The sequence below is a fragment of the Stenella coeruleoalba genome (assembly GCF_951394435.1).
Source record: "Stenella coeruleoalba genome assembly, chromosome: 1".
NCBI lineage: Eukaryota > Metazoa > Chordata > Mammalia > Artiodactyla > Delphinidae > Stenella > Stenella coeruleoalba.
In genome coordinates this window covers 99,860,386-99,885,038 of record NC_137169.1, presented here as the reverse complement: position 1 = coordinate 99,885,038, position 24,653 = coordinate 99,860,386, and the positions used below count along the sequence as shown (strand labels likewise).

The following is a 24,653-nucleotide window of genomic DNA, read 5'->3' as shown; positions in this document are numbered from 1 at the left end:
TAGTCACTCCAAAGATGCCAATTGTTGATCCCCTTTGTACCCCTATAAGAGAAGTCAAAAACAGCCACATGAATCAGAAAATTTACCCATTTTATTGATGCATTGCAATTGCTCTACATTTTACCATATTATGTAGAAAATACTGAAAATACAAGCTACTTTGTAAAACCAAAGACAAACATTGAATCCAAAGATAAACTATGTTTTTACACAATGGACCCTTTTCCCGTAGTTAGTATTAAATTTTAAATATCTATTTCTTTTTGTTAAAATGATTATTTTACATACTCCCTAAGTACATCTGCATTACAAACATAGCTCAGTAATTCTCAGAAACTGTTTCTAGAGGCTTGTCATAAAAGGAAGCGCACAACCAGAAAAGGGAGAAAGCAAAAAAAGTTTAAATCGCACACAATAACTAGCATATCAAATACATTTAATAAACTTGGAATTCCATTGCAATATCAAGGATTCAAAGCAGAAATACTAACGTTACATATAATGTACATAAAATGTACTGCTACATGTAGTGAGATTATTTTTCAAGCTGAATCAAAACCACGTATTATATAAAGTTTAGCAACGAACAACCATGTAGACATGCTGCACCATCCATCAGTTAAAAAAAAAAAATTGAAACAGGAAGCAGGCTTGGGTCATTCCTGTCACTGAGAGGCAATTTCATTTCCTATCCTAAAGCAAACCATCCTAACCAGTGGGTTTTTGCATAATAATGCTGAATAAAACACACACTACTGCGCTTGCCTGGCTAAGGGCAGTCAAGTTTAGCCCCTCTAGTGGAGGACGATGGATGGTCAGAACTGTTTAAATGAAGTTCTCATTCCTGGGGCTGGGATTTTAGCTGAGCACTGACCATAGTATCACTTCCTGGAAGCTACTAAAAACTCCAGAGTGATCAAGTGTCCAGATGAGCCTAGAGTGGCTGTACCTAACCCTTCCCATTTTCTCTCTCACCCTGAAGGGGAGAAGCTGGAAATACAAGTTCTGACAGGACTTAAAGCCTTAAGCTGGTCTGAGGTCAGGCCACTGTGACCTGGGCCAGCTGCTCACTTTATTCTTGGAGCTTCCCCCATCCTGTCAGGGCCAGCAATGTTAAGCCCCAGAGACAGAATCTAAAGCCACACTGAGCACATACACATTCAGCAGACACAGATAGATTTTTATCTTGGTAAATCTGAAATGCCAATTTGCAAAACTAATACTGAAGATCTCTAAAATTCTTAAAGCCACACACTGCTAGTAAGGTGATTATGGTAACAATATAAGCTCTTGGTATTGTCTTCTCCCCGTGAAGACTCCTATCTTAAGTGGTATCCACTTACTGGACTGAGGGTGGGGGGGTAGGGTGAGCAGGAGTGGAGTGTTTTTTTCCTGCATCTCATTTCTTACAAAAACAACAAATCTTATCCCTTGTAAAGATAAGGAACAAAAAATATTTACATTAGAAACTAGATCTGCCTTTGAGCATGAAAATGAGAATGCGCTTGGCAAAAAGAGACACAAAGATTGCACACACTGACCAGAAAACTGTATAACACTAGTGACAGAAACTATACAAACTGCTTGGGTATCTTGATCAATATAATGCTGAAAACACAAAATAATGATAAAAAAAAAAAAAGTAGAAAACACCAACATGTTCCTGGTAGGCTATACTGACTATCTGCCCCATCTTGAAAGCCCTTCCTCCTTACAATGAAGAAATTCCAAATACCTTGACAGCTCCTCGGTGTTCAACCTGGTACAGAGCTTGCCGACCAGGCTCCATGAAATCTCCCATCTCCATCCTGCACCTCCTTGACACCATCTCTACAAAGAACCAGTCCTAGACTTATCCCTCAAATACATAATTTTCAGTTCAGATGGAACATGTCTACATCTTAGGGTTAACCTTCTTCCCCCAAATCTTTAATGGGCAGGAACTTTGCCATCCCCAGTACTCTCTACTTGACCCAGATCCGTGTAGGAGCTGAGAGTACAAGGACACTTTCACAGTTTGAAGGGCCCCAAGAATACACAAGTTGTTAAAAAGAAACCTCAAAAGCCCGATGGCTCAACAGGCTTTGGTTCCTTCTAAATATTCTTCACCGGCTAAGAAACCTTTCTTTGAGTTCCCTGTCACCAGCGGCTTCACAAAACTCCTCCTCATAGTATTGGGGATGTGGGAAGCAATACAACAGGCTCTTTGGTATAAACACATCTGTTACATGTTTTTTTCAACAAGCAAATATTTTACTAGGAATATCAACTATTTGCAGGAAGGACTGCCACATGGGAAAAGGAAAAAATAAATCTCATCTAAAAGTGATTGCACATACTTAAAAAAAAAGAAAGAAAAAAAATGCATATTTAATATTGGCTTGACTCCTCTCACCTGCTTCCCGAATTCTCACAGAAGCAAGGTAGCAATGCACAGTGAGAGAGCCACATGGGGAAAATGCTTCTGTGAGAACTCGGCTGAGAATCCAAAATGGAAAGGGGTAGAGGTGGCAGTAAAAAAGAGAAGCTGCTGTTTTTATTTTTCAGTGTCGGCAGGGAAACTGAGAACAATGCATATACACAACACAGCTATTAATCCTGTTCTGATAAATCCCAGTGAACAGCTTAGGGTCCACGGGGGCTTGCTGGTCCGTCCTAAGGCAAGCTCACTGTAAACTCTATTAACCACTACATTATCATATAAGGCACTACAATAAGGGAAAGAGGAGAAAGGGAAGGAAGAGACACACACTGAACAACTCCTCACCAGACACACCTGTGCAAAACAATTCCAAGGGTCTCCTCTCCTTGCAGGCAATGCCCCTGCTCACTCAGCACTACAGTAATATGCTCTAATATAATTGCAATTAGTTCACATACATTCCAACAAGTATCAGTTCATTTTGGTTTAAATACAATGGAGACATCAATTCCATCTCCGGGGTAACACTGGAGGATCAGAAACACACTAAATACACAATTCAAGTGTAATCACTACACATCTGATTACAAATAACATTTTGGGTTAGCAGGAAAAATTGCTTGTTATAGTCTTCTAATCAATATGTACATATTTAATTATGCAAAATATTAAAACACCACCATTACAAAACTTCTAAAATATTTTTAAATTCAGTAATAAATTTTTAAAATATTTTTTGCAATTCCTACATGCACTTATTATATAAGTCTTAATAAGAGAGCATTCAATTTGCTGCTGGCATACAAAGAAAGCTACTTTAAAGTATAAAAGCTATACACAACGTTTCTTATCCGGTTTCAGATCCTTTAGCTTTCTCCCCAAATAAATCACATAGAATGAAGGGAGAGCTGAGGCAAAGAGAGAAAGAGGTGTATTATTGAAAATTCATACTAATATTCAGGCAAAGCTCATCGATGCCAACAACCTTTAGGCAAAGCTCATCAATGCCAGTATCGCATAATACAAAGAGATTTTGCATATAATAAAACAACTACCACCATACAATAATAACCACCTTAATGGCTTTTCCAATAATAAAATTTAAGCTAAATCAGAGAGAGAAGGACTTTTTAAAAATAATTTAAAAAGAATGCACAGGGTTCATTTAGAAAGAATACCTGGTGCTTTCACGGTAGGTATGGATTCTCTCACACTAAGTTACCAGCAAATGGTGAGCTGCCTTTTTAACACTACTTTAATAATAAACACAGGAGCAACTGAGAGAATCCCAACAGTAACAGAGAGTAGTATGTAACCAGTTTTGCAAAAATAACAATTTCCCACTAAATATAACATGACATGAAAACAAAATTGAAACACTGTAAGCTTAAACGTCCCATTAGCAAAGGTAAAATTTTGAGGAGAAATGCAAGATAGTAAAATACAGACTTGTGCAAGCTGCTCTTAAGATAAGCAATTAAGTCTTGGTTTTTAAACAAGCAGAAAGTAATGATTTTTCTTTTCTTGTTATCAGATTTCAAGTCCTTCTATCAGCATTTTTCCTCTGACCAGCGATTACAATAAAATAAAGTTAAATAAAGAGGAACTTCACTTGTTTTTAAAAGCATTTATAGAAATCAAGTCAGAGAGAGAAAATATTTTTCAAAGGTTAACTTCAGAATGATCTCTCTTCCTTGGTAACTGCAGATGATGGGCATCTGAACTCTTCCAAATACCAAAAATGCTGTCACAAAAATAAAGAATTAAAAAATAGGGCAGACTTTGGGAGACTACAACAATGCAGTCAACACTGAGACAGGTTCCCCAGAGAAAAGCCATCTGCTTCAGTGGGCCCCTGCAGAGCAAGTTGCTGGCTAAGGAGTTTCAGGAGAGGGTGAGGGAGGAGCTCATCACAGCCCATTAAGAACTCTGACCCCTCCTCCCTCATACTCACCAACTACAAGTAAGAATACTGGCTGATCTTGGTAGGGCTCAGTGGGTATCCAGTGTAAATGGTTGAGCCTCGGGAAGACCCAATGTAAGACTGGGTGGCAAATTGGTGTTGGTACTGAGCAGGGGCCACGCTGGCAGAAGTGAGGAGACTGGGCCCAACACTGACAGGGACCTGGTGCACCAGAGTGCTAGGGTGGGTAGTATACGCTGCAGCATGCCTTGAGGAGCCCTGCGGGGAGAAGAGATGAGCAATGGAGCTGGTGGAGCCCAATGCAGCAGCAGAAGTGGGGGCAGCATACGTATACAGGTGAGGCTGGCTTGGCAGGTGAGCAGGGGCTGGGGCCAGGTGTGGGTGCCCAGTCGAATGTAGTGGGCTGCCATGCTGGAAGGCGTAAGGGGCTTGGGAGAGCGGGGCCACAAACGCCTGCTGCCTGCGGGGGGCAGGGTTGCTGCTTCTCTCTTGCGAGGTTGGAGCTGATGATGATTGCTGGTTCTGGAAGGAGGAAGAAGGAAGTGAGGAATCTTGAGGTCACCCTGGCTCAGGGCACCAAAGGCCAATTTGAGAGTTGAGGTTCTAACTCATACTGCTTCTGGGCTGCCATAGCACAGAATCTCCCAGACTGGCAATGCTGTCAGAAGTCAGCCATCCATCCCTCTGCCTCCTGGCAGAATAGATCGTAACCCAGCCCAGACAGCAGCAGTTTGCTCTCAAGTATGACAGAGGAAAGGGGGAAATCAAGAGTTCATAGGGTTACTCACTCCTGCAAGTAAATAACTGTCGACTCAACTCACCCTATTCTGGCATCAGTGACTGAATTTTTCCTAACCTTTCTTCCTTGCCATTGTTTTCTCTTGCTCTCCTCTAAGTTTTTCATATCCCTCTTGAACTGTGGAGCCCAAGACACATGCACTAACTCAAACTTACATTTGCACCTGCATGTGCTCTCTCTCTCTCACACACACACAACCACAGAGTTACACCCTCATATTTACACTTTCTCACTACTAGTAGACATCATACAAGCACCAGAATTTCAGCTGAGGAAAAAGTGAACACAAATAGAATAGTGACCCTCCCCACCCCATCAGAGGATCAGATGGGGGAAAAAAGCCCCAAATCCCAGACTCAAGCACCATGTAAGACTAGAACCAGTTGATTAAGTATCCAGAAAGCTTTTTCACTGTCTCTTGCTTCAAGTAAACAGAGTAAGGCTCAGGTTATTTATGACCCAGGAGATAAAGAAAGAGAATCTAGTCTCAATGCATGTGGTGGTGCAGAACGAGGCAAGAACTAAAGCATCCTAGGCACTTTCTAAATTCCACACATTTCTCTCATCTTCCAGGATAGACTAGGGAGGTCTGATGGAAAACCTGGAACGTACATTCTGAACACATTTACAGAGGGAATGAAGAGACACAACACATACAGATATGACACAGGCCATGGAACACCAAATTGTTTGACACAAAAGGGACTTCATTTGGCTTTATTCAGCAGTCCAGCCAGAAGCAGGGTTCTCCAGAGAGTAACAATAGCGGGGGCCCCAAACAGAAGGCAGCAGCCCCTAGTGCTTACCTGGCTAAGGTTGAGTGGCTGTGCTGCGCTGGTCCCCCCGCGCTGAGCTCGATAACCTGTGGGGGTGATACAGCATCCAGATGACTGCCCGCTCACTGAAGCCACTGGCTTGGTCTTACTGCTCAGGAGACCTAAGAAAGGGTCAGGCTTTAGTTATGAGCAGACGTGGACTCAGTATCACTGAGCTAAACCTCAGATGGCATCATATTAATCAGTCCATGTTTGTATGAGGTTTGCAAGAGTTAAGGTTTCATGTGTATCTTATTTCCTCAATTACATTTACACTAGAAGAACAAAAACTGTATTATCCATTTCTTTTCTGTCTTTCTACAAAGCTCCATAAAGATCTTCAAAAGGTTCACTTCAGTAAATATTATCTAATCTCCAGTAATGTGAAAGGTACTATTAGAAATATAAACACAAGTAAGACATGGTCCCTGCTCTCAAGGAGCCTAGAGTTTATGTAGGAAGGGATTAAACAAGTACAGAAATGACAATGTGAAGCTGAGTAAGATATTGGTAATATTTAGGAACATTTAGGTGTCAAAGGGTTTAAAGGAAGACAAGATTATATCTTGTTGGGCATTCACTGTCTTCAAATTCTAAGAAACTGCAGCTGAATATAAGCACGATCAATTTTCAAAATTTTGCTTCCTTCTGTGGTCCCACTAGGAAAACTGGAGCATTTATTCAGTGACTTGTGGAGCAACCTATTTTCTTTGGACCCAATAGTGGACAGAGCTCCTAATAATGTTTCTCAGTAGCCTGGCATCAGGAAGTTTTGCCCTGTCTGCAATGGACAGTTGTCTACTTCTCAGGAGGAGAACCACACGTCACCCTCAAACTAGAACACTGTTTATGTCTTCGGCAGTATTATAATTCATGGTAAAACACTAATTCATAAAAGTACGAAGAGATGGCTATATCGATGCCAAAATTTCACAGTCCTCGCCTTTGGTGTATAGAGTTGCCACTGGAAAAGAGCTGCCTAGACAAGGACTACATTTTTCTGGGCCCCCTTGCCTCTAGGTGGGGCCATGTGATGAGTTTTCACTATTTCCGGGGCTAAAGAGGTTAAAAACTGTGTGTGCCTCCTCCATACTTTCCTTCTCCTTCTGATTGGATGCTGAGGATTCCAAGGCTCTGATCCTTAACTCGCTGCCAGGCCCACCAACCAGGAGCACTTGCACTGGGAACTCACGTGACTAAGAAATAAATTTCTATTATGTTAAGCCACGAAAACTGGGGCTTGTTACTGCAGTTAGCATTTCATTACCCAATAACTGAACCCGGGAACCTAAACCCAGCGTCTCACAGAGCAAAACAGATGGAGGTAATTTGGTTGATAATACAACCCACAAAAGCATCACTGCTATGCCACTGGGCGAGAAAAGATCTAAAGTACATATTGTTTTCCAAAAAAACTTTTGCAATCACTTTTAATATTATCAGTTCCCATTCATTGCTGGATTGTCAAATCTGAATCACCTGTGGCAAAAAAACCTGCCTGTTAATTCTCCCTGCCATCTAACAAAAGTTGTATCTACCTTCTCCCATCAACAGTGAGTGTATTACTGAGTCTACAAACTCACTTTTATATTGATCCAAGCAAAATAAACACAGGAAGATAAACTGAGGGCCAAAAACAATTTCATATCACAAGGAACTGATTTCTGAACTAGGCAATTTTTAGGAAAATCTACACCACTGGTCTGTACCATTGGCAAAAGCAGATTATAGCAAAATACTAAAGATACACACATCGAAGGAGCATTCAACTCCAGCTGTGAACAAACTCACCTGAGGCCTGGGTTGCTACAGTGCAGTCACCAAGCTGAGTTTTCAGTGGAGGTACAATGATGGTGCGGGTGCCAGCGCCATCCCCCACGACTCTGCCGGGACCCTCCGGAAGGGGTCCACTATTGCCCCGGAGAGCACTCAGGGTATCAGTGGAATATGGGCTGCTCAAGGAAGAGTCAGAGTCTGGAGAATCATTGACAGTGACATAACTGATGACATTAGACCTTGCCTTCAGGCCAGAGCTGAGGAGAAGAAAATACATGAAAATTCAACCCCCTTTTAGCAATGTTTCTTTGCTGGTCTCTGGTCTTCCCATAATAAAAATGATGATAATCATGATGATAGTAATAATAACAACAGTAGCAGCAACAAATTTCTGAGTGCTTATTATGCATCAGGCACTATTCTTACACTCTACACATATCTCACAACACTTCCATGAAGTAGGTACTTTATCCCTGTTTTGCAGATAAGGCAACTGAGGCAGAGGGAGATGGAGATTAGGAAACTTGACCAAGGTCACACAAGTGATAAGTTGTGAAGACAGGATTCAGATCCAGGACAGAATGACTCCAAAGTACACACCTCTAGCAACTATTCTATGTTGCCTCTTAGCCATTCCCATTCGCAGTTATTTCAACAGCATTCTTCAAACACCACTTTATTTTCATATCACCCTGCTAGGCTATAAATGGTTCTTTACTGTATCTAATCAAACTTCTCACTATAGGTGTTTTTAAAAAAAGTTTCTTCACAAAATGATCCCTACCTTACTAACTTTACCTTTTCCTTAATTTTTAATAGGCTTGCCTCCGGTCAAAGCAATCCTGCTGGTTATATAATTTTTGCCAGTACTAGGCCCCTTTTCTTCACTGGAAAGTTAACTTTTTTCTTCCCCAAATCAGTTCAATAACCACTTTCAAAACTTAGTTTCAAGTCTATTTACCATTTGTAAATAGCCATTTGTAAATACCATTTGTAAATAGCCCTTTTGAAGTATTTCATTCTAAATTTACTCTTTCAAGTTCATTTAAACTTCATTTACACGTGACTCTGTTAAGTCTCCTAAGTTACTTTCATGCGTGAATCCTTCCTCCTCAGGTAAAAGTAGAGTTATTGCTTCTTCTATATGCCTAACACCAAAAACACAATGAAGAAGAACACAGAACAATCAAGGCAACTGACTATGTTCACACCAAGAGAGGTGTGTATCATAGTTCTTAAATGTATCCTATCTCTCTTAGTTAACTGCCCAATTAAGGACTTGGATTAAGGTGCTGGGATAAGAGGAAATAATCTGGTACTTAAATTCTTAAACTGAATGACCATATAGCAGAGGGGGGAAAAGAAGGTAGCCCTACTTAAAGTTCTACCTCTTCCAAAGAGGTCTGTTCAGATTAAAAAATTACACGAATTTCATATAATCTCATATCTACCAACTTGTTCCAATTAATTGTTTTTTACATGCTTCTGTTACAGTATCTGTTTTCAGACTCTAAAGTTCCTTAAAGGCAGGGGATCATGTCGGTAGTACATAATGTGCATTCCAAGCCAGAACAGCCTGACAACGTAATCTATACCTTCCATCTAATGTATCTGAACGACTGATTTAACTGATGAACATGTATAATATTACAGAAAACTTGACAATGCTCAGTTATGGAAACTTGAGTGTTCTGGCTCACTCATCCACGGCCATGCTTCCTAAATACCCCTTTTTAGTCCTTCCTTTCATAGCCAAAATTGAGCCACTTGTGTGAAGCCAACAGACTAAGACCAAGGGCAGGAGCCCCAGAGCTAGGGAACCATTCACCTGTCTTACCTATTGGGCTTATATTTGTTGTCCTCTTCCTCATCAGTGTCACTGCGGATAGTGATGACACTCACAGGAGGGCTGGGAGTATCTGGAATGATGATTGGCTGATGCTGATCTTGTACAGGGACTAGGGAATTATAAGAAGATGTGGTACGGAGGGGGCTGCTCCCAACCAGAGAATAGACTTGAGAAGGCAGAACATCCAGAGAGGACCTGTAGGAAAAGGTCACAAGAAAGATCATTCAGTGCTTGGTCCCCAAAAGTAGATATCTTTTCCCCAGAACTCTTTCCAATTTACTCTTTGATTCCTTCTTACCAAATCAATAAGCCAATACACTTAACTATAAAAGTCCCAATAAAAAATAAACTAACCACTCTAGCCAGGGTTTCCAGGACAAGAACACCAAAATTAGAATATAGATTTTATTTTTGTATGCCCTTTACCCCGTGGTTAAATTTCACTCTGTGAAGTGGGCAGAAAACTAAAAACATCAGCCAAAAGAAGGCTGGATTCAAAGTGGCAGCAGAGAGATAGGATCAGCATAACCAGAACACCTCTGTGTGCATGCCCGAAGGTTAGCTCTTTTCAATTTGGCAGCTTCTTGCTGCTTCATACCGAAAGTGTCTATACTCCAACACTCTAAATGCCAGGCGACATATCTTTCAAACTGGCAATTTTAACTATCAGCCCTAACAGAGACTTACTTAGAAGAGACTGGAGCAGACTGCTTATTCTTCTTTGAAGGGAGGGAACTGGATTGTTGCTGTCTGACAACATGGGCAACGCCAACATTAAGGGGCTGAGCAGTGGCCAATGTCACATGGTTAGTCAGCAAGGATGGCTGCTGCATAATAGTGCTGTACTGGTTGCCATGAGAGTGGGCATTCCTGTATCATCAGAAAGAGAAGTATGAATGCTGAAAACACTGGGAAGTCAGGACCAAATAGGTACTAAAAGCAATTAAAACAACCAAATAAAGCTGTGTTTTATTTTTATAGTTGGGCACCTGGATTATAAGGCTTTAGGGGTTTTCACTGTATGGTTTATTGCATAACACTTTCTTTAAATCTGAAGTAAATAATTTCTGAACTTAGAACCTACTGTTTTCCTGCATTCAAAGTTTTCTTGTAACTCCGTCTCCTAGCCTGATATGGATTCTTTTCTTCAAGGATTTCACACAGAGATAAATCTCTCCTTTCCTTTACCTTCTTCCTGTCTCACCAAATCCTCAAGTGGTCCTTCCCTCAGGGACCTGTCCTTGCAAATTCTCCCAGAGAGGAACACAGGGCACTTGCCTCCAGTCTGTGAGCTGCTGGCCACTGCCCATGGCCTCTGGAATCACTGCAGTGGGCTGGACTGAGTTGTGTAGAGCTACCCCAGGCAACTGTTGCCAAGTTGAAGGCAGGAGAATTTGTTGGGTTCCTCCAGGCCAAGCCTGCTGTAAGGAAACAAACACAAAAAGATCCAGACTTGACTCACTCTTGGCTTTTTCTTCTGTTTTTTAGATGAAAGAAAAATTAATAGCTTAAAAGAAGTTTCTTGTAGATTGTTAACTTGCAGAGATTTAAAAAAGGAAGGTCAGAGGGGCTCAAGGTTACAAGTCTTATGAACAGGGAAAAAGAACACGCTGCCTTCTCTTGGCCACCTCCATAACCTGACCACCAGGGTATTAAAGAAAAGAAGATCCCTGTGGTTAAGAGTTTCTATTATACTGCAGAGTAAAGGAATCTGAAAGTTCAGAAGTAAGCTCTAGTTAAATGCTGGAGTAACATTTTTGCAAAGAGTCTAAAAACATCCCAAGAAAGAGTTAAGACAACTCCCTTGAGATTAAAAATAGGAATTTAAAAATTTGAGTGCCAATCAGATAAAAGACATCAGGTCAATTCAACCCATAAAACAAAGAGGAGAATTGTTCCTTTTTAAAAGGGTAGTCCTTGGAAAATGGAGCCAGATGTGGATGACCAAAGGCCAAAATCCTTTGGCAAACAAGCTTAATGCCAGCAAGAGAAAGCTAACTTCATCATTTATAGCCATGTGATAGCATTTTTAAAAAATGCAATAAGAAAAATATTTAAGAAATAGATGCGGAGAGTACCATATTTTGTTTTTAGTAGTTTCCTAAATATGCATCATTTGTAGAAACATAACTCGACATAAAAACTAATCACTAAAAGAAAATATATTGTTTGTAGTTCTTAACAAGCCATGCCACTTGCAATAAATAGCAACAAATATGTTTTCTGTACTTCTTACGGAAATTGTGGCATTTCCTAGAAAAATGGGAACAGATTTGAAAGTCTGCTTTTTAAACCTGAATTCCACAGTACAATCACCTACAATGCTTGGGTACATATGGTTCTGTTTCTGGAATTCCAAACTGCAAGGCCATCAACACACTGTTTTAAAAATATTTCTGCAAGTAACAGATCCACTTGTTACAAATACCGGTTCCAAACAAGAAGCCTTCAAATCAGAGAAACTGCAAACATGTCTGCTACCATAAGCAGAATTCAAAACAAAACAAAACAAAACAAAAAATAAGAGAAGTATGTTAAGTCACACCATGCGTCTTTCCATAAGCCAACACCTGCACAAGACAAAGCATGTAGTTTAATACAAAGCAAGAAATAACATTTCAACGTGAGGCAGAAATCTGGCGTTCCAAGCGACGAACTGTTTTGACAGAGGAAGAACAAAAATATGCAAAGCTTAGCAAATGGCTAGTGCAAACTTAAGAGAAGCAGCAAAGGAGAAGTGTCAACTAACATTCCCAACCTCAAAACTACAGGTGTGCAAGTTAAAACCAGTGGCTTGGATCAATCAAGTTGGAAATATATCTGACTCCCTCACACTCAGGGCTTATGCTTATGATGTAATTAATTTGGCAGTGACAAAGACTCTTAAATTGAAAACCAAAGAAATTCCAGCAACTAAAGTATGTATTCTGAAAGTGTTTTTCACTCACACGAGTCCTTGAGAAACAACAAAAGAAATTTAAAGCCACTCTGAAAGATGAACAAATATCAGGGGTCAACAGTATCAATTAGGTTTTCGAATGCTTATCTAATTTTAAATTTTAAATGATAAAATGCCAGATGTCAAATAAATAATTCTAACTCCCCCAAATAAACCAAACACATCCAAAAATCACTATTAAGGTTACAAATGCTGAAATATACCTCAAAGTCCTATTTGTTTGTTTTCCTATCTCTAAAACCCACACTACATTTGCTGCTATATTTAATAAATTTTCCCCATGACTTTTGATAACAAAGATATTCTTACATAAAGTTTTTCAGTATAAATAGGTCTTTTGTATAAAGACCTATTTGTAAAATAATTAATTTCTCCAAAACCCCTATAAACGAGTTCACCTTTGATTTCAACCAACAAATGAAATATGATCTAAAAAGGCTCTAAAGGGAAGATGTTTAAATGGAAGATATTAGCTGTCACTGATCGTAAGTGGCAAAGAGTTATCTTCATGTGTTCAGAGACGGAAAGTTAATGTCAACTAATAAGGAAATAAAGTAAGAGCATCTTAAACATTTCTACATACACAAAAGTTTTAGAAGCTTAAAACAGTCAATAAAGAAGGAAGCTAACTTGCCAAGGAGTTCCAATTTTGGCCATCCGGTACCTGTAGCAGAGCCAAACTAAAGGCCATTTCCTTCATTCTCAAGGTTCACAGGGTAAAAGATAGGGCAGAGAAACAGATAACAGTGTTGAAGCTCTTCTGAGGCTACACCAAGAGCTTTTATCACACTAGGCTGGCAAAGAAGAATCAAGGGGTCTGACCCCTTTCAGAGCCACACTGAACATCAGAGTCAAACAGTGCTTCAGCAAATGTTGGGGAGGAAAACAATGAGACATTAAAGATGTAGCAAGAACACAGCCACAAGATGGCACATGCTTCCATGCCCTCTGCAAAGACTAAGTTAAAAAAATTTTTTTGGAAAAATGAGAAAACCAGAAGAAAACAGAACAAAAACAAACAGGAAAAAGTAAAAAAAAAAAAAGAAACCAAAGAAACTCCGTTAGTAACACAATCAAGTGAGGGGAATTACCAGTACAGCGGCAGTCTGTTCAACCAGCGCCGGCCGGCCGGCTGCGCAGCTCAGAGTAAAGGGCACCGCATACTGCGGTGTGATGGTGGCTACTTGAGGGTGGAGAGTTGCTACCATTAGTGGTGTACAGCTTCCCTGAAATGTAGATTAGGCAGGTGAGTGAAACAAACACGGAGGCAGGTTATCTGGATTCAGAAGGGTTTTCATTCCCCCCAAGTTATTACCAACAATAAGCAGTAGTTTCATATCACTTAAAATGCATGTACCAAACACAACTTTCCCCTTCAACTCCGCACAGCATTGGACCACTAGGTCAAATGTCAATGGCCTAAAGCAAAAAAGTATGGGAATCCTTCTTGGGCTGGATTCAGAGGATCAGTTCTAAAAAACTCAGTTAACAAAGGCACGTATTAAGAATTCTTCCTCTTCCTACTCACAAAATCAGGGTTTTGGATTTCAGATTTGCTATGTGTCACAGGCCACAAACATTTATACACAGAATTAAAAATATAGTATTTGTTGCTTATATGAATATTTCATGAGTTTCTTGACCATCTTAGCTACGTTTTGCATGGCAGGGATAAAGTTTTAAACCTTTCTACAGCCTAGTTAAACACAAGGAATGAAGGAATGTAATACTCGAAGAGGCATCCTGATATAATCCAGCCTCTCAACTGTGATGAAATTCTCAAAGAGTGAGTAATGGGGACACTAAGAGAGCAAAAGGGGAACCTTTTACTTTTAGAATCAAAGTGTTGTTACATGTGTCCTATACCTTTAAGAGCATCAAGATAAAAAATTAACTTCATCCCACAAAATTAAATTTACTCAGTAGACAATTTCTCAAAGTCTGGATATTTATGTCTCCAAGTCTAAGGAAGTCACTGGCAGAGTTGCAATAGTGTTAGGAATGAGTATGTCATTCCATTATAGATGTTTCATTTTAAGTCCACTGAATCGTGACCAAGAAAGATCTTACAGTCAAAGCAAATATCATTTTCTAGGACAAAATATCTGATTCTCAACAGTGCTTCAGAGAACTTCAGCACTATTGAGTATCCAAGCTGCTCTGTCTTTTACCTGTGTAAGAACTCCCGACTGTATCTGTAGTGGCTGAGCAGCTGGTGCCTGGGGTACAATTGGCACAGCATTATCCATCCTCACAGGGAATCCAGAATGCTTTGTTGTTGCTTGTAGTCCAGCTGTAAAAAGTAACATCACAGTTATATTGCTTTGCTAGGTCTGGGGATACTGCTTGTTTGGGGGTTTTTGGGTTTGTTTTTAGCTTTTTGGTTCGAAAAATCTACCACCCAGGTTTTAGTTCTAGACACTTAAGACAAAGGCGTTTCACCAAAGTCTGGGAAGTTAAGAAAAGGGAGACTTGATTCCCTTCAGGTTGGATTAATGGAAAGATGCCTGACAGAGGGAGGGCTGGCTTCAGGAAATTCAAAACTTTTTTTTTTTATCCAACAAAGCTTAAAACACAACACTCATCCCACTCCCATTAACAGCAGAGGCAAAAACAAACAAAAAACCTTCACTTAGTAAGTTATGTTCAGCTTTTAATCCTAGAGGGAAAAAAAACACTTAAGCATTTAAAAAGTGTAATCTATTAAAGGCAAAGACTTTATAACTTCTGGTTAATTAGATAAGGAACATTATGAAAAGCTCAATAATTTATTATCTTGGTTACCCTTTTATTTAGACTATTTTAAGGGGATGTTTTTACCCAACTGCTCAAAAATATATAACCTAGTTCACAATTTAGTCATATATTTTATCTTTAACCAGTATGTGAACTGAAGGAATTATGCCTAGGATAAAAATATTTTAAAAGCAGACATTGTGGTTTACAGAAACACTTTTTTGTACTTATTTTAGAAATCTGCTCTCGTCACTGACAGCTTTCTAAAGCTCTTCTCTAGCTAATGGAAAGCTAGGAAAATTAAGAACTTTTTGCTGCCTTTAGAACAGTGACCATGTCTCTTTATCATTTTATTCATTATCCTCTGGGCACAAATGTTGAATAAATGTTTCCTGCAATCAGGAGTATCTCATTCTGGGGAAAAGAAGGGCTCAAGATAGTTCTCCCTTTTGCCAAGACTTGAGAAGAGAACCTTCAAAACTTTCTTTTAAACCTACCCTATCAAGGCTTTCAACGTAAAGAATTTAAGTTTCTATAATGCCTCTTGATTCACTGATGGTTGCATTTTGTTAAGTGAGGATACAGCCATTTTAATTAGAATATTCCTTCAGTGACACTTTCTAGGCTATCACCAACTAATTTCTCTGAATATTACTATGGAGGTATCAAATGAGCATAACTCATAAACTCTAATATTGTTGTTTTCAGCAAGCTAAGTCTTCCAATTTTGCATTTCAGTAATTTAATTTAGTAACTAATTGTCACATAGGAAAACATAATCCAGAAATGTACAAAGTAAAAGAGACTAGTAAAATCAGAATTACAACACTCTAATAATAACTTTTTTAAAAGTGCTACTTACATAAAAAGAAAAGGAAACAAATCCAGGTATCCAGATTAAAAAAAAAAAAATTGCCAGCCATTCTTCCTAAGGCAATGCTATCTAATCAGAAAGCTAAGTAACATCAAGGATTCTTGTCTATATTTCCATGGCTAATTACAAGACAACATTATTGCAATAGCCTCCTACGGCAAAATTTAGGAAGAAATGTTCACTATAGAAGCTCATCTTTGTGTCCCAGGATGATGAAATAAAAGAGGACAAAATTACAGAATTATAGTTTCCACTGAGCAAAATGTCTATTTTGGTCAACTGGAATACTATAGAAAGTAGTATTTATATACTGACCCACAAATGTGACTCTAAGTAAGTATTAGATTGCTATAGTAATTTAGGCTAAGCCACAGCAGTCAAGCTAGTTTAAAACTAGCTTTTGCAGGGAACCCCAAGTGGAAACAAAGAATTAACAAAAGGCAACCCTTTGGGAAGGTTCTCCCTGAACCCTGAACTTGGATTAAAGTTTTGTTTTTATTATTTGTTTTGTTTTTTGTTTTTGTTGAACATAGCCCTTTAAATTAAAAAAAACATGAAAGTATGGCAAGAAGAGTAAAGCTGTCAAATGGATGAGGGTCTATTCTCCTCTAAGTGTAGGCATCTTGTGAAAGAGCAGATGGTGAAAGAAAAGTAGGCAACCTGGTACAGAGGCCTGCTGGGCAGAAACCAGCATATGGCTGTGGTTGGCAAATGAACTGACAACTCCCTACAGCTCTTTGAGTTTAGACACTGAAAGGCAGTACAGAGTATAACACTTCAAGATGTATAAGCTATGGGCCCACTGCCTGGGTTCAAAATCATGGCCCTACCGCTGACTGGGCATAAAAACTGGGCAAATGAGGGAATCACGATCAGTTTTCTCACCTATAAATTGGGCATAATGACATTATCCACTTCCCAGGGTTGTCTGTGAGTATGAATACATACATGTAAAAGCACTTAGAACATTATCTGGCATGTAGTAACTAATACATATCAGTTTTCATTACTGTCATCACTTTCATTTTAAAACTGCCTTTCATTTGTAAATTTTAAAATTTGCTCTATCTAGCTCCTCAGGTTATTTAGACTTCCTAAATAGGAAAAAAATTTCCAAAGCTTATACTTCCCTAAATATACCAAAAGGGGTTAAACCACTTTCCCCCTCTACCTCTTCTCCTTACATTTTGTTTTGTTAAAGGAACTAAAAGTTCTTCTGCCTCATCTCTTAAATATCATCTGAGAAGAAGCAGAAAACTTCAGTTGCACACCTGAAAAGTATTCCAATGAAACTCACTTTGGGAAAGATGAAGGGGAGAGGGGTGGCTATTTGCTAAGTTCAGTAGAAGAATCACTCAACATATGACAACCCAAAGTATAGAATTTACTATTATGAAGCATACGAAAAAAATAATTGGGTAAATTAGGCTAAATTTGCATTTACAGGTTTTGAATCTGCTCCTCCTCTCTCCCTGTGGTTTCTCCCTGATTTACATTGCTATCGCTCTCCTGTACTCCCGGTAATCTCTCAATCTCCCCTAGCCCCTCTTTTCCTTCTGTTTGCTCTGACTCTGTCAGAAACCAAACAAATAAGAGTCACAGTCAATAAGTAGCTGAAGTAAAAAGATAAAAATGCTAACTGCTTCTGTGTGAACTGCTATGAGAAGCCTGAATCCTGGTTTATTCCCAGAGGGCATGACATTGACTTTCTATTGGGAAAGTCAAGATGTCATCAGAATATATCCTTAAAATAATTTATTTAACCTTTTAAATAGCTCACCAGATCAATAAATACGGAACAACGAGAAAATGAGGAAGGATGGAAATGTAAAAATTAAAATCTTATTGCAACACATCAGGTGAGAGCCCCCTTCTTCAGCTATTCTGTTCCTCTACTGATAGGAGTTTGCAGGAACAATATAATTCATAAGCTGAAGCAGATAATCTTAATGCCTTACCCACACAAATACCTCAGCTTGTAGAATTTTTCAGTTCAATAATGATCTTTACTTCTGAATGTAACTTAAGAGGTTTCTACATTCTTAAACATGATTTTTACATTTTTTAATAGAATTACCTTTTATTTGGAATACTAATTTTATTTTATAATGGAATGATACAGGGAATAAGATTCAATATATAGCAGTTCTATTTCCAACAAGTTTTTTTCAAGATGTATATACTCTGAACATTGAGAGATACATGTTTATGCTAGATATAGGACATCAGTACAAGGTCTCAATGGGCAAGAAAACTGGTTATCAGGCAGTTCAAATAAGGAAACATTAATTGAATGCCTATGTGTCAGATAGCATCATAATTAGACAAATAACCAACGTAAAAAAGATCAACCTACTTCAGTTATCTTCATAATCAAAGACTGAGTTTAAACTTGTCAAAGATCAAAACTAAACAACTAGATACTTACTTAGGATCTGCCTAAAGCAGGTAGGTCTGATATATACCATATGATATAGGAGTTTCCCCACTTACTTTGAAAAGCAGGTGGACATACTATAAATGTTTGTTGGAATGGATCTGTCTGAGTGCAAATCTGGGTGGTTCCAGGCTGCAAGGAAACACCCTGCTGGGCAACTCCAGGAACTGGTGCTGCAGATGATGGGTACAAAGCCGACTGGTAGTTTAGCAGTGAGACATCTGAATTAGCCAGAGAAAGAGTAGCAGCTGCTGCAGTAGAACTGGAAGCTAGAACACTGGCCTAAAAACAAAAGGATACTGGTATAAACATTTTCACATACATAGATTCTATCCAGAAAAACTAACAATGAAGTTTTAAAATGTAATGTTAACTGTCTTTGAAATAACTCTCTGCTTAAGAAATTCTTCCTATCTGTTAAATTTAAGGTAGATTATAAAGCTGAAAAAGAAAACAAAGAATAAAAAAAAAGTCCTGCTCTGGTTGAGGCTATATAAATAAACCCCTACTTCTTCTTTCTTTGCAAAAAGTTACTGAATGTGAGATCCCACCAAATCTCATATGATCTTCCATTTAGAAAGTAGACCTAGCTAAGAAATTAGGAAACTTCCATCTTCAGAAACAAACTTAAATGTAAATATCACTGTTTGGCAAACAAATGCAAAACCACTCTTAAAGTTAATTATTGGAATTCACAGAAACAAAGAGTAGATCAGTAGTTGGTGGGGCAGGGTAGGAGATGGCTGGAGAGGTGGTCAAAGAGTACAAACTTCCAGTTATCAGATGAGTAAATTCTGAGGACCTAATATACAGCATAGAAAAAGATGATTGGGAACACCTTTCGATACATGTAATGAGAGCTATCTAACAAAAAGACAGTCATTTGGCTGAAGTCAGTACAATCAACAGCAGTAAGTAGTACAGAAGCCAGGTTCCACTTATTTGGCTATGCTAAGACTATGAGGGCATGGATTAGGCCTTTGTTTTTAATTTTTGTCAGCACATGATGTGTAGGTATTATCAGTCTGAAAATTCTTATGAAGCTACAAGACCACCAAAGCAAAGACTGGTTTCTCTACCTCACCCTGTACTCTTACTAGTTTTTATCCCACTTAGGTCTGAGTTCCCAAAATCATTTACTGAATACCTGATTGTGCACTGTATTGAGTTGGTTGCTGAAGCTCATGGTTAGATTTGTGCTTGTATTTGGGGCAACATGCGTGGTGAACGGACTCTTGATCTGATTCACTGTATCATACATGTGAACCCTCCGTTTGCAGATCTCCATGTTCTGAAAACAAGACTTAACACTGAAAAAAGAGATTAAAAATTCAATGAAAAAAATGCCGAGATTTAAACAGATAGCAAATAACTCAAGATAAATACAGATTAATGGTTTTTTACCCCTGAGTACTTTCAGAGAAAATGAACCAAGAGTTTTTATAACCATAAAAAGGAAAAATACACATCTAATTTTTTTTTACACATCTAATTTTTAATTTCATGATTTTTCAATGAGAAGGAAAAGCATCAGTAAGCCAAATATGCAAGTATCAAAGCCACTACTCTTGTGATACTTCCATTTAGCTGTAAGATGGTAACTCAACAGAAAACCACATCATGGCAAAATGCCCCAGACCATACTATACTCACTGATTGCTATGTGGAAAATCCAGAAGGTGAGTCATTGTCACAAACTGATGGTTAAGAGTTTTCAGAGGAGTAATTCTCTTATCCGCATCAATTGTTAGCATTTTTTTTAACAGATCTATGTATTCTCTTCGATCCGCCTTCTCTGCCAACATATCTGTTCCCTCTAAGTCTGTGGACATGTTCACCTTACAAGGAAAATTTAGAAATATTATACTTCATCACTCAACCTTTAATGCTGACATTTAACATGTGCACTATGTATACATATTTATATATATAATATTCATATGTATAATATGTGTGTGTGTGTGTGTGTGTGTATATATATATATATAGCTCAAGAGAAAAACCTGAGGAAATTTTTTCACAAATGGAAGCTCTTCTTATACTGTCTAATTAAAATCTTCAATTTGGTACAGTTTGTTGGTAGAATAAAGCTGAGTAAGCTCTTTTCATTCAAAATCCAGATCAAAGAAGTTAAGTAAAAATGATTGTTATTACTTAAATATAGTTTCTATTGCTGAAAAGATTAAATGACATAGTATGTGTTTAGACAGAGTTTGGAACAAAAGCACTAAATAAATGTTAGCTCTTATGTAAGTATTTATTTAGTAGAAAAAATGGACAAGAAAGGAACCTTCGTAAATAATATTTCAAAATACTGACATGCAAAAGACTAGTTAAGCAAAAGCAAAGGAGAAATATGTAAATTCTAAAAATATCCTTTGCTAGGATTCAAACATTCTTTTAATATGTGGAAGAATATTAATGTATTTATGTAAAAAATGAAAACATATATTAGATGATAACAAATTGAATCTATCTTTAATATAACCAATGGAAGTGTATCTCTGATTAAAGAGATACATAAATGTCTGGCTTTCTGAAACTTTCCATGCTTACCTGAGCCATATCATCTAAACAATTAAAAATGTACTTTCGAGCTTCTTTTGATTTGATCCCAGTCTCCAATTCATGTTCTTCAGGTGTCTACAAAATACAGATTTTTAAAAAATTCCATCTGTATGTTTTCACCTCTTATTCTAAATTAAAGTCAGAATACAGAGATACAAGTGTTGTCACCTTGCCAACCAGAGATCACAAACGTGAAAGTAATTTACAACAAGAAAATCTTCCGGTAGAGAGATGGGACCTTGATACCTGGCCACCCTTTCAACAATGATAAAATAAATGTGCAAGCAATGATGTAGCACAGTTCCTGAAGAATGTCAGTTAACAAGAGACATTACCATTTTTCTCTAAAAGTTACTTTCAAATGAAACAATATTTCAAATACTAACTATTCAATAGGCTCAGAGACAGAGTCACTGGGTTAATCAAATTACTCAGACATCTATTTGTTTTAAGAAAATAAGTAAGGTCTTAATATGGGCAGTTATAAAATTGTGTTGTTTTGTCATATTTATTGAGAATTCTCTAAAAAACAGCCACTACTAAATTACTCTAGTTCTTCCTATCACTTAATGATAAGCACTACTCTCCATACCCCCTTCTTAGCTGCTGATTCAAATATATAAAATAACCTCAGCCAATTGAACTGGCATTTAATGTTTTGTTTTTTTAACTAAGGATAAGGCCATACGGGTACAATGATATAATTTCTCAAAGTATTTGCTCCTGCAAACGAAAATTCCCACTGTCCCCCCTTTTGCCCCCCTCCACCTCAAGAATTTAATAACTAAACTTTGAATTCAAATTGGAATTAAGGAGTACAGGAATGAATAGTATAGTATAGCAAGGGAGTCAGACCTTAAGCCTCCACAGTGGGTACCCCAAATTAGGATCTCTGTTGAAAAACCTGGTTGTTTTTGTTCCGGCACTGAGAAGATATTCAGCTGGCAGGCCTTGTGTTTGTGAAATGTAACGAATCTGAAATGTCAAAACCATCAAAACATTGATTTGGAGTGAAAAGGTAAATTATTAAAAACTTTTACACTAAAATATTATAAATATTAGCTCTAGTCAAAAAAAAAGAAAGGTACTGCAAAGAAATTAACTATTTGATCAATACAAATGAAATTTATCTGTAGATATATATGCTAACCCACTCACAGATAATTCCCAAATATTTATTCAGTAACTTCCTTGTTACTATACCTATTATTTACAAGGAAAACTCAGTTTTGAAAATTTTCTGTGTGACCTTTTTTTTTGGTAGATTTCTGATACAGAGTTCAAAAAACTATAAGAAATTTCTAGGACAGAACAGAATAGTTTCCAACAAACTATTTCATGGATTACCAAGGTTTTGTTTGTTTGTTCATACATTATCAAATTTAAGAGATTAGGAAAAAATTTCCATAAACCTCTTCCTTCCTTGGCTACTCTAGCTCTTGTCAATTGTCCCCACTCTAAATTGCTCATACCATAAAATTAAACAATTTAGTTTCTCTATCCCCCCATCAATAAAAGGCAGGTACTATGTTCATTCATTCAATTTTTATTTTTATTTTTAGTTGCATTAGGTCTTCATTGCTGTGCATGGGCTTTCTCTAGTTGTGGAGAGCAGGGGCTACTCTTTGCTATGGTGCACGGGCTTCTCATTGCGGTGGTTTCTCTTGTTGTGGAGCACAGGCTCTAGGTGCACAGACTTCACTAGCTGTAGCACGCAGGCTCAGTAGTTGTGGCTCGCGGGCTTACTTTCTCCGTGGCCTAGAGAAATGTGGGACCTTCCCGGACCAGGGATCGAACCCGTGTCCCCTGTATTGGCAGGCGATTCTTAACCACTGTGCCACCAGGGAAGTCCCCATTCAATATTTATTGAACACCTACTTTGAACTAGACCAGCAGTTCTCAAAGTGTGGTCTGGGGAACACTTAGGGGTCCCCAAGATCCTTTTAGGGAGTCTATGAAATATAAACTATTTTCATAATAATACTAAGAAGTTATTTGCCTTTTTCATTTCTTTCTCATGGGTATAGAGATTTCCAGAGGTGATGTGTGATGATGTCACTGCTCTGATGGCTAATGAGACATGTGCCTGTATATTCTTGTGTTTTAAAAGTGTCCCAGTTTTGGGACTTCCCTGGTGGCACAGTGGATAATACTCTGCGCTCCCAATGCAGGGGGCCCAGGTTTGACCCCTGGTCAGGGAACTAGATCCAACATGCATGCCACAACTCAGAGTTTGCATACCACGACTAAGGAGCCCACCTCCCGCAACTAAGGAGCCTGTGTGCCACAACTAAGAAGACCACCTGCTGCAACTAAGGAGCCCACGTGCCACAACTAAGGAGCCCACCTGCCGCAGCTAAGACCCAGTACAACCAAATAAATATTTTAAAAAATAAAAATAAAAGTTTCCCAGTTTTATTGTTCACATTTCTGTTTGCTTTCACAATTCTCCCTATCCAAAAAAGCAATCTGCTTCTTTCCTGACCTACTGAAAGTAAAACAAGAGGTAATTTTTTTAACCATCCCCCCCTCCACATAAGAATGGCTATATTTAATGACGAAATTAGAAAGAAACTTTTAAGCAAGGAAATCTTACTTCTCACCTCTCCTCCCCAAAAATTTCAGTTTTAATTTCTAATGCAATATATATTAATAGATATAAGCTACATAAACAGGGCTCTTTGGGGTCCTCAACAATTTTTTAAGAGTGTAAAGCAGAGGTCAGAAAACTATGGCCTACAGGCCAAATCTGGCCGGCCGTCACAAGACAATTTTAGAAAACAGCAGGATATTACTCTGAATCTGTGAGAGGTACCTAACTGGAAGCCAAAATACAGCATTGGCAAAATAGAAAAAAAAAAAAAAATTGATGTGGATGAGAACATTTTAAATGTGAACTTCTTTTCCATACAAAAAGGGAATTTAAAATCCAGGATAAAATCTGTACAATGAAATACTATGCAGACATTTTAAATGATAGGGTAAAAGTATATTTATCGACATTGTAAAGAAAGATATTTCATAATATACTAACTGAAAAAGCAGATTACAAATTAAATATGACCTCACTTAAAAAAATTACACTTCACTGATTCTAAGAGGCACATTTTTTCACATTAACATCTCTGAAATTAGGATATGTCTTAAAACTGATAGCCATGATAAATCATGGTTTAATTGGAAGCATTCTTTCTTAGAGGTACAGAAAAGTAGTTCATCTCTCAATCAACAGTGTCTTAGATTTGATGAAACACAGTATATGTATTCCTCTATGTCCATAAGTTTATATATGAAACATAACTATATGTAGCACATATTCATTCTTTCAGTAAGTACTTATTAAGCCAGGCAGTAGTGATTGTTAAAATAGACATGGTTCTTGCTCTCATAGACTTTGCAGTCAAGTGAGGGAAACAGACACTGAATGCATAATTCAAACTGAATTGGCATCCTGAAGAAAATAAACAGGCTTCTATAAAAATACATAACAAAGG

At 38.1% G+C, this 24,653-nt stretch overlaps 1 protein-coding gene across 2 annotated transcripts in view; it reads right to left on the bottom strand.

The window, feature by feature from the left end:
- Nucleotides 1-71: 71 nt before the first annotated feature.
- The window catches only part of HIPK1 (homeodomain interacting protein kinase 1), a 47,516-nt gene continuing 22,934 nt past the window's right edge, over nt 72-24,653 (bottom strand). For both annotated transcript variants that reach the window (XM_079904476.1, XM_079904475.1), the window contains exons 4-16: nt 22,015-22,134; nt 21,148-21,234; nt 20,245-20,429; nt 19,739-19,901; nt 18,648-18,873; nt 14,716-14,837; nt 13,636-13,770; nt 10,864-11,006; nt 10,273-10,455; nt 9,574-9,780; nt 7,752-7,993; nt 5,952-6,082; nt 72-4,868 (exon numbers count right to left, since the gene is read on the bottom strand). In XM_079904476.1, coding sequence (XP_079760602.1) covers nt 4,380-4,868; nt 5,952-6,082; nt 7,752-7,993; nt 9,574-9,780; nt 10,273-10,455; nt 10,864-11,006; nt 13,636-13,770; nt 14,716-14,837; nt 18,648-18,873; nt 19,739-19,901; nt 20,245-20,429; nt 21,148-21,234; nt 22,015-22,134 — 2,433 coding nt within the window. In that variant the 3' untranslated portion in view covers nt 72-4,379. The remainder of the gene's footprint in view (nt 4,869-5,951; nt 6,083-7,751; nt 7,994-9,573; nt 9,781-10,272; nt 10,456-10,863; nt 11,007-13,635; nt 13,771-14,715; nt 14,838-18,647; nt 18,874-19,738; nt 19,902-20,244; nt 20,430-21,147; nt 21,235-22,014; nt 22,135-24,653) is intronic.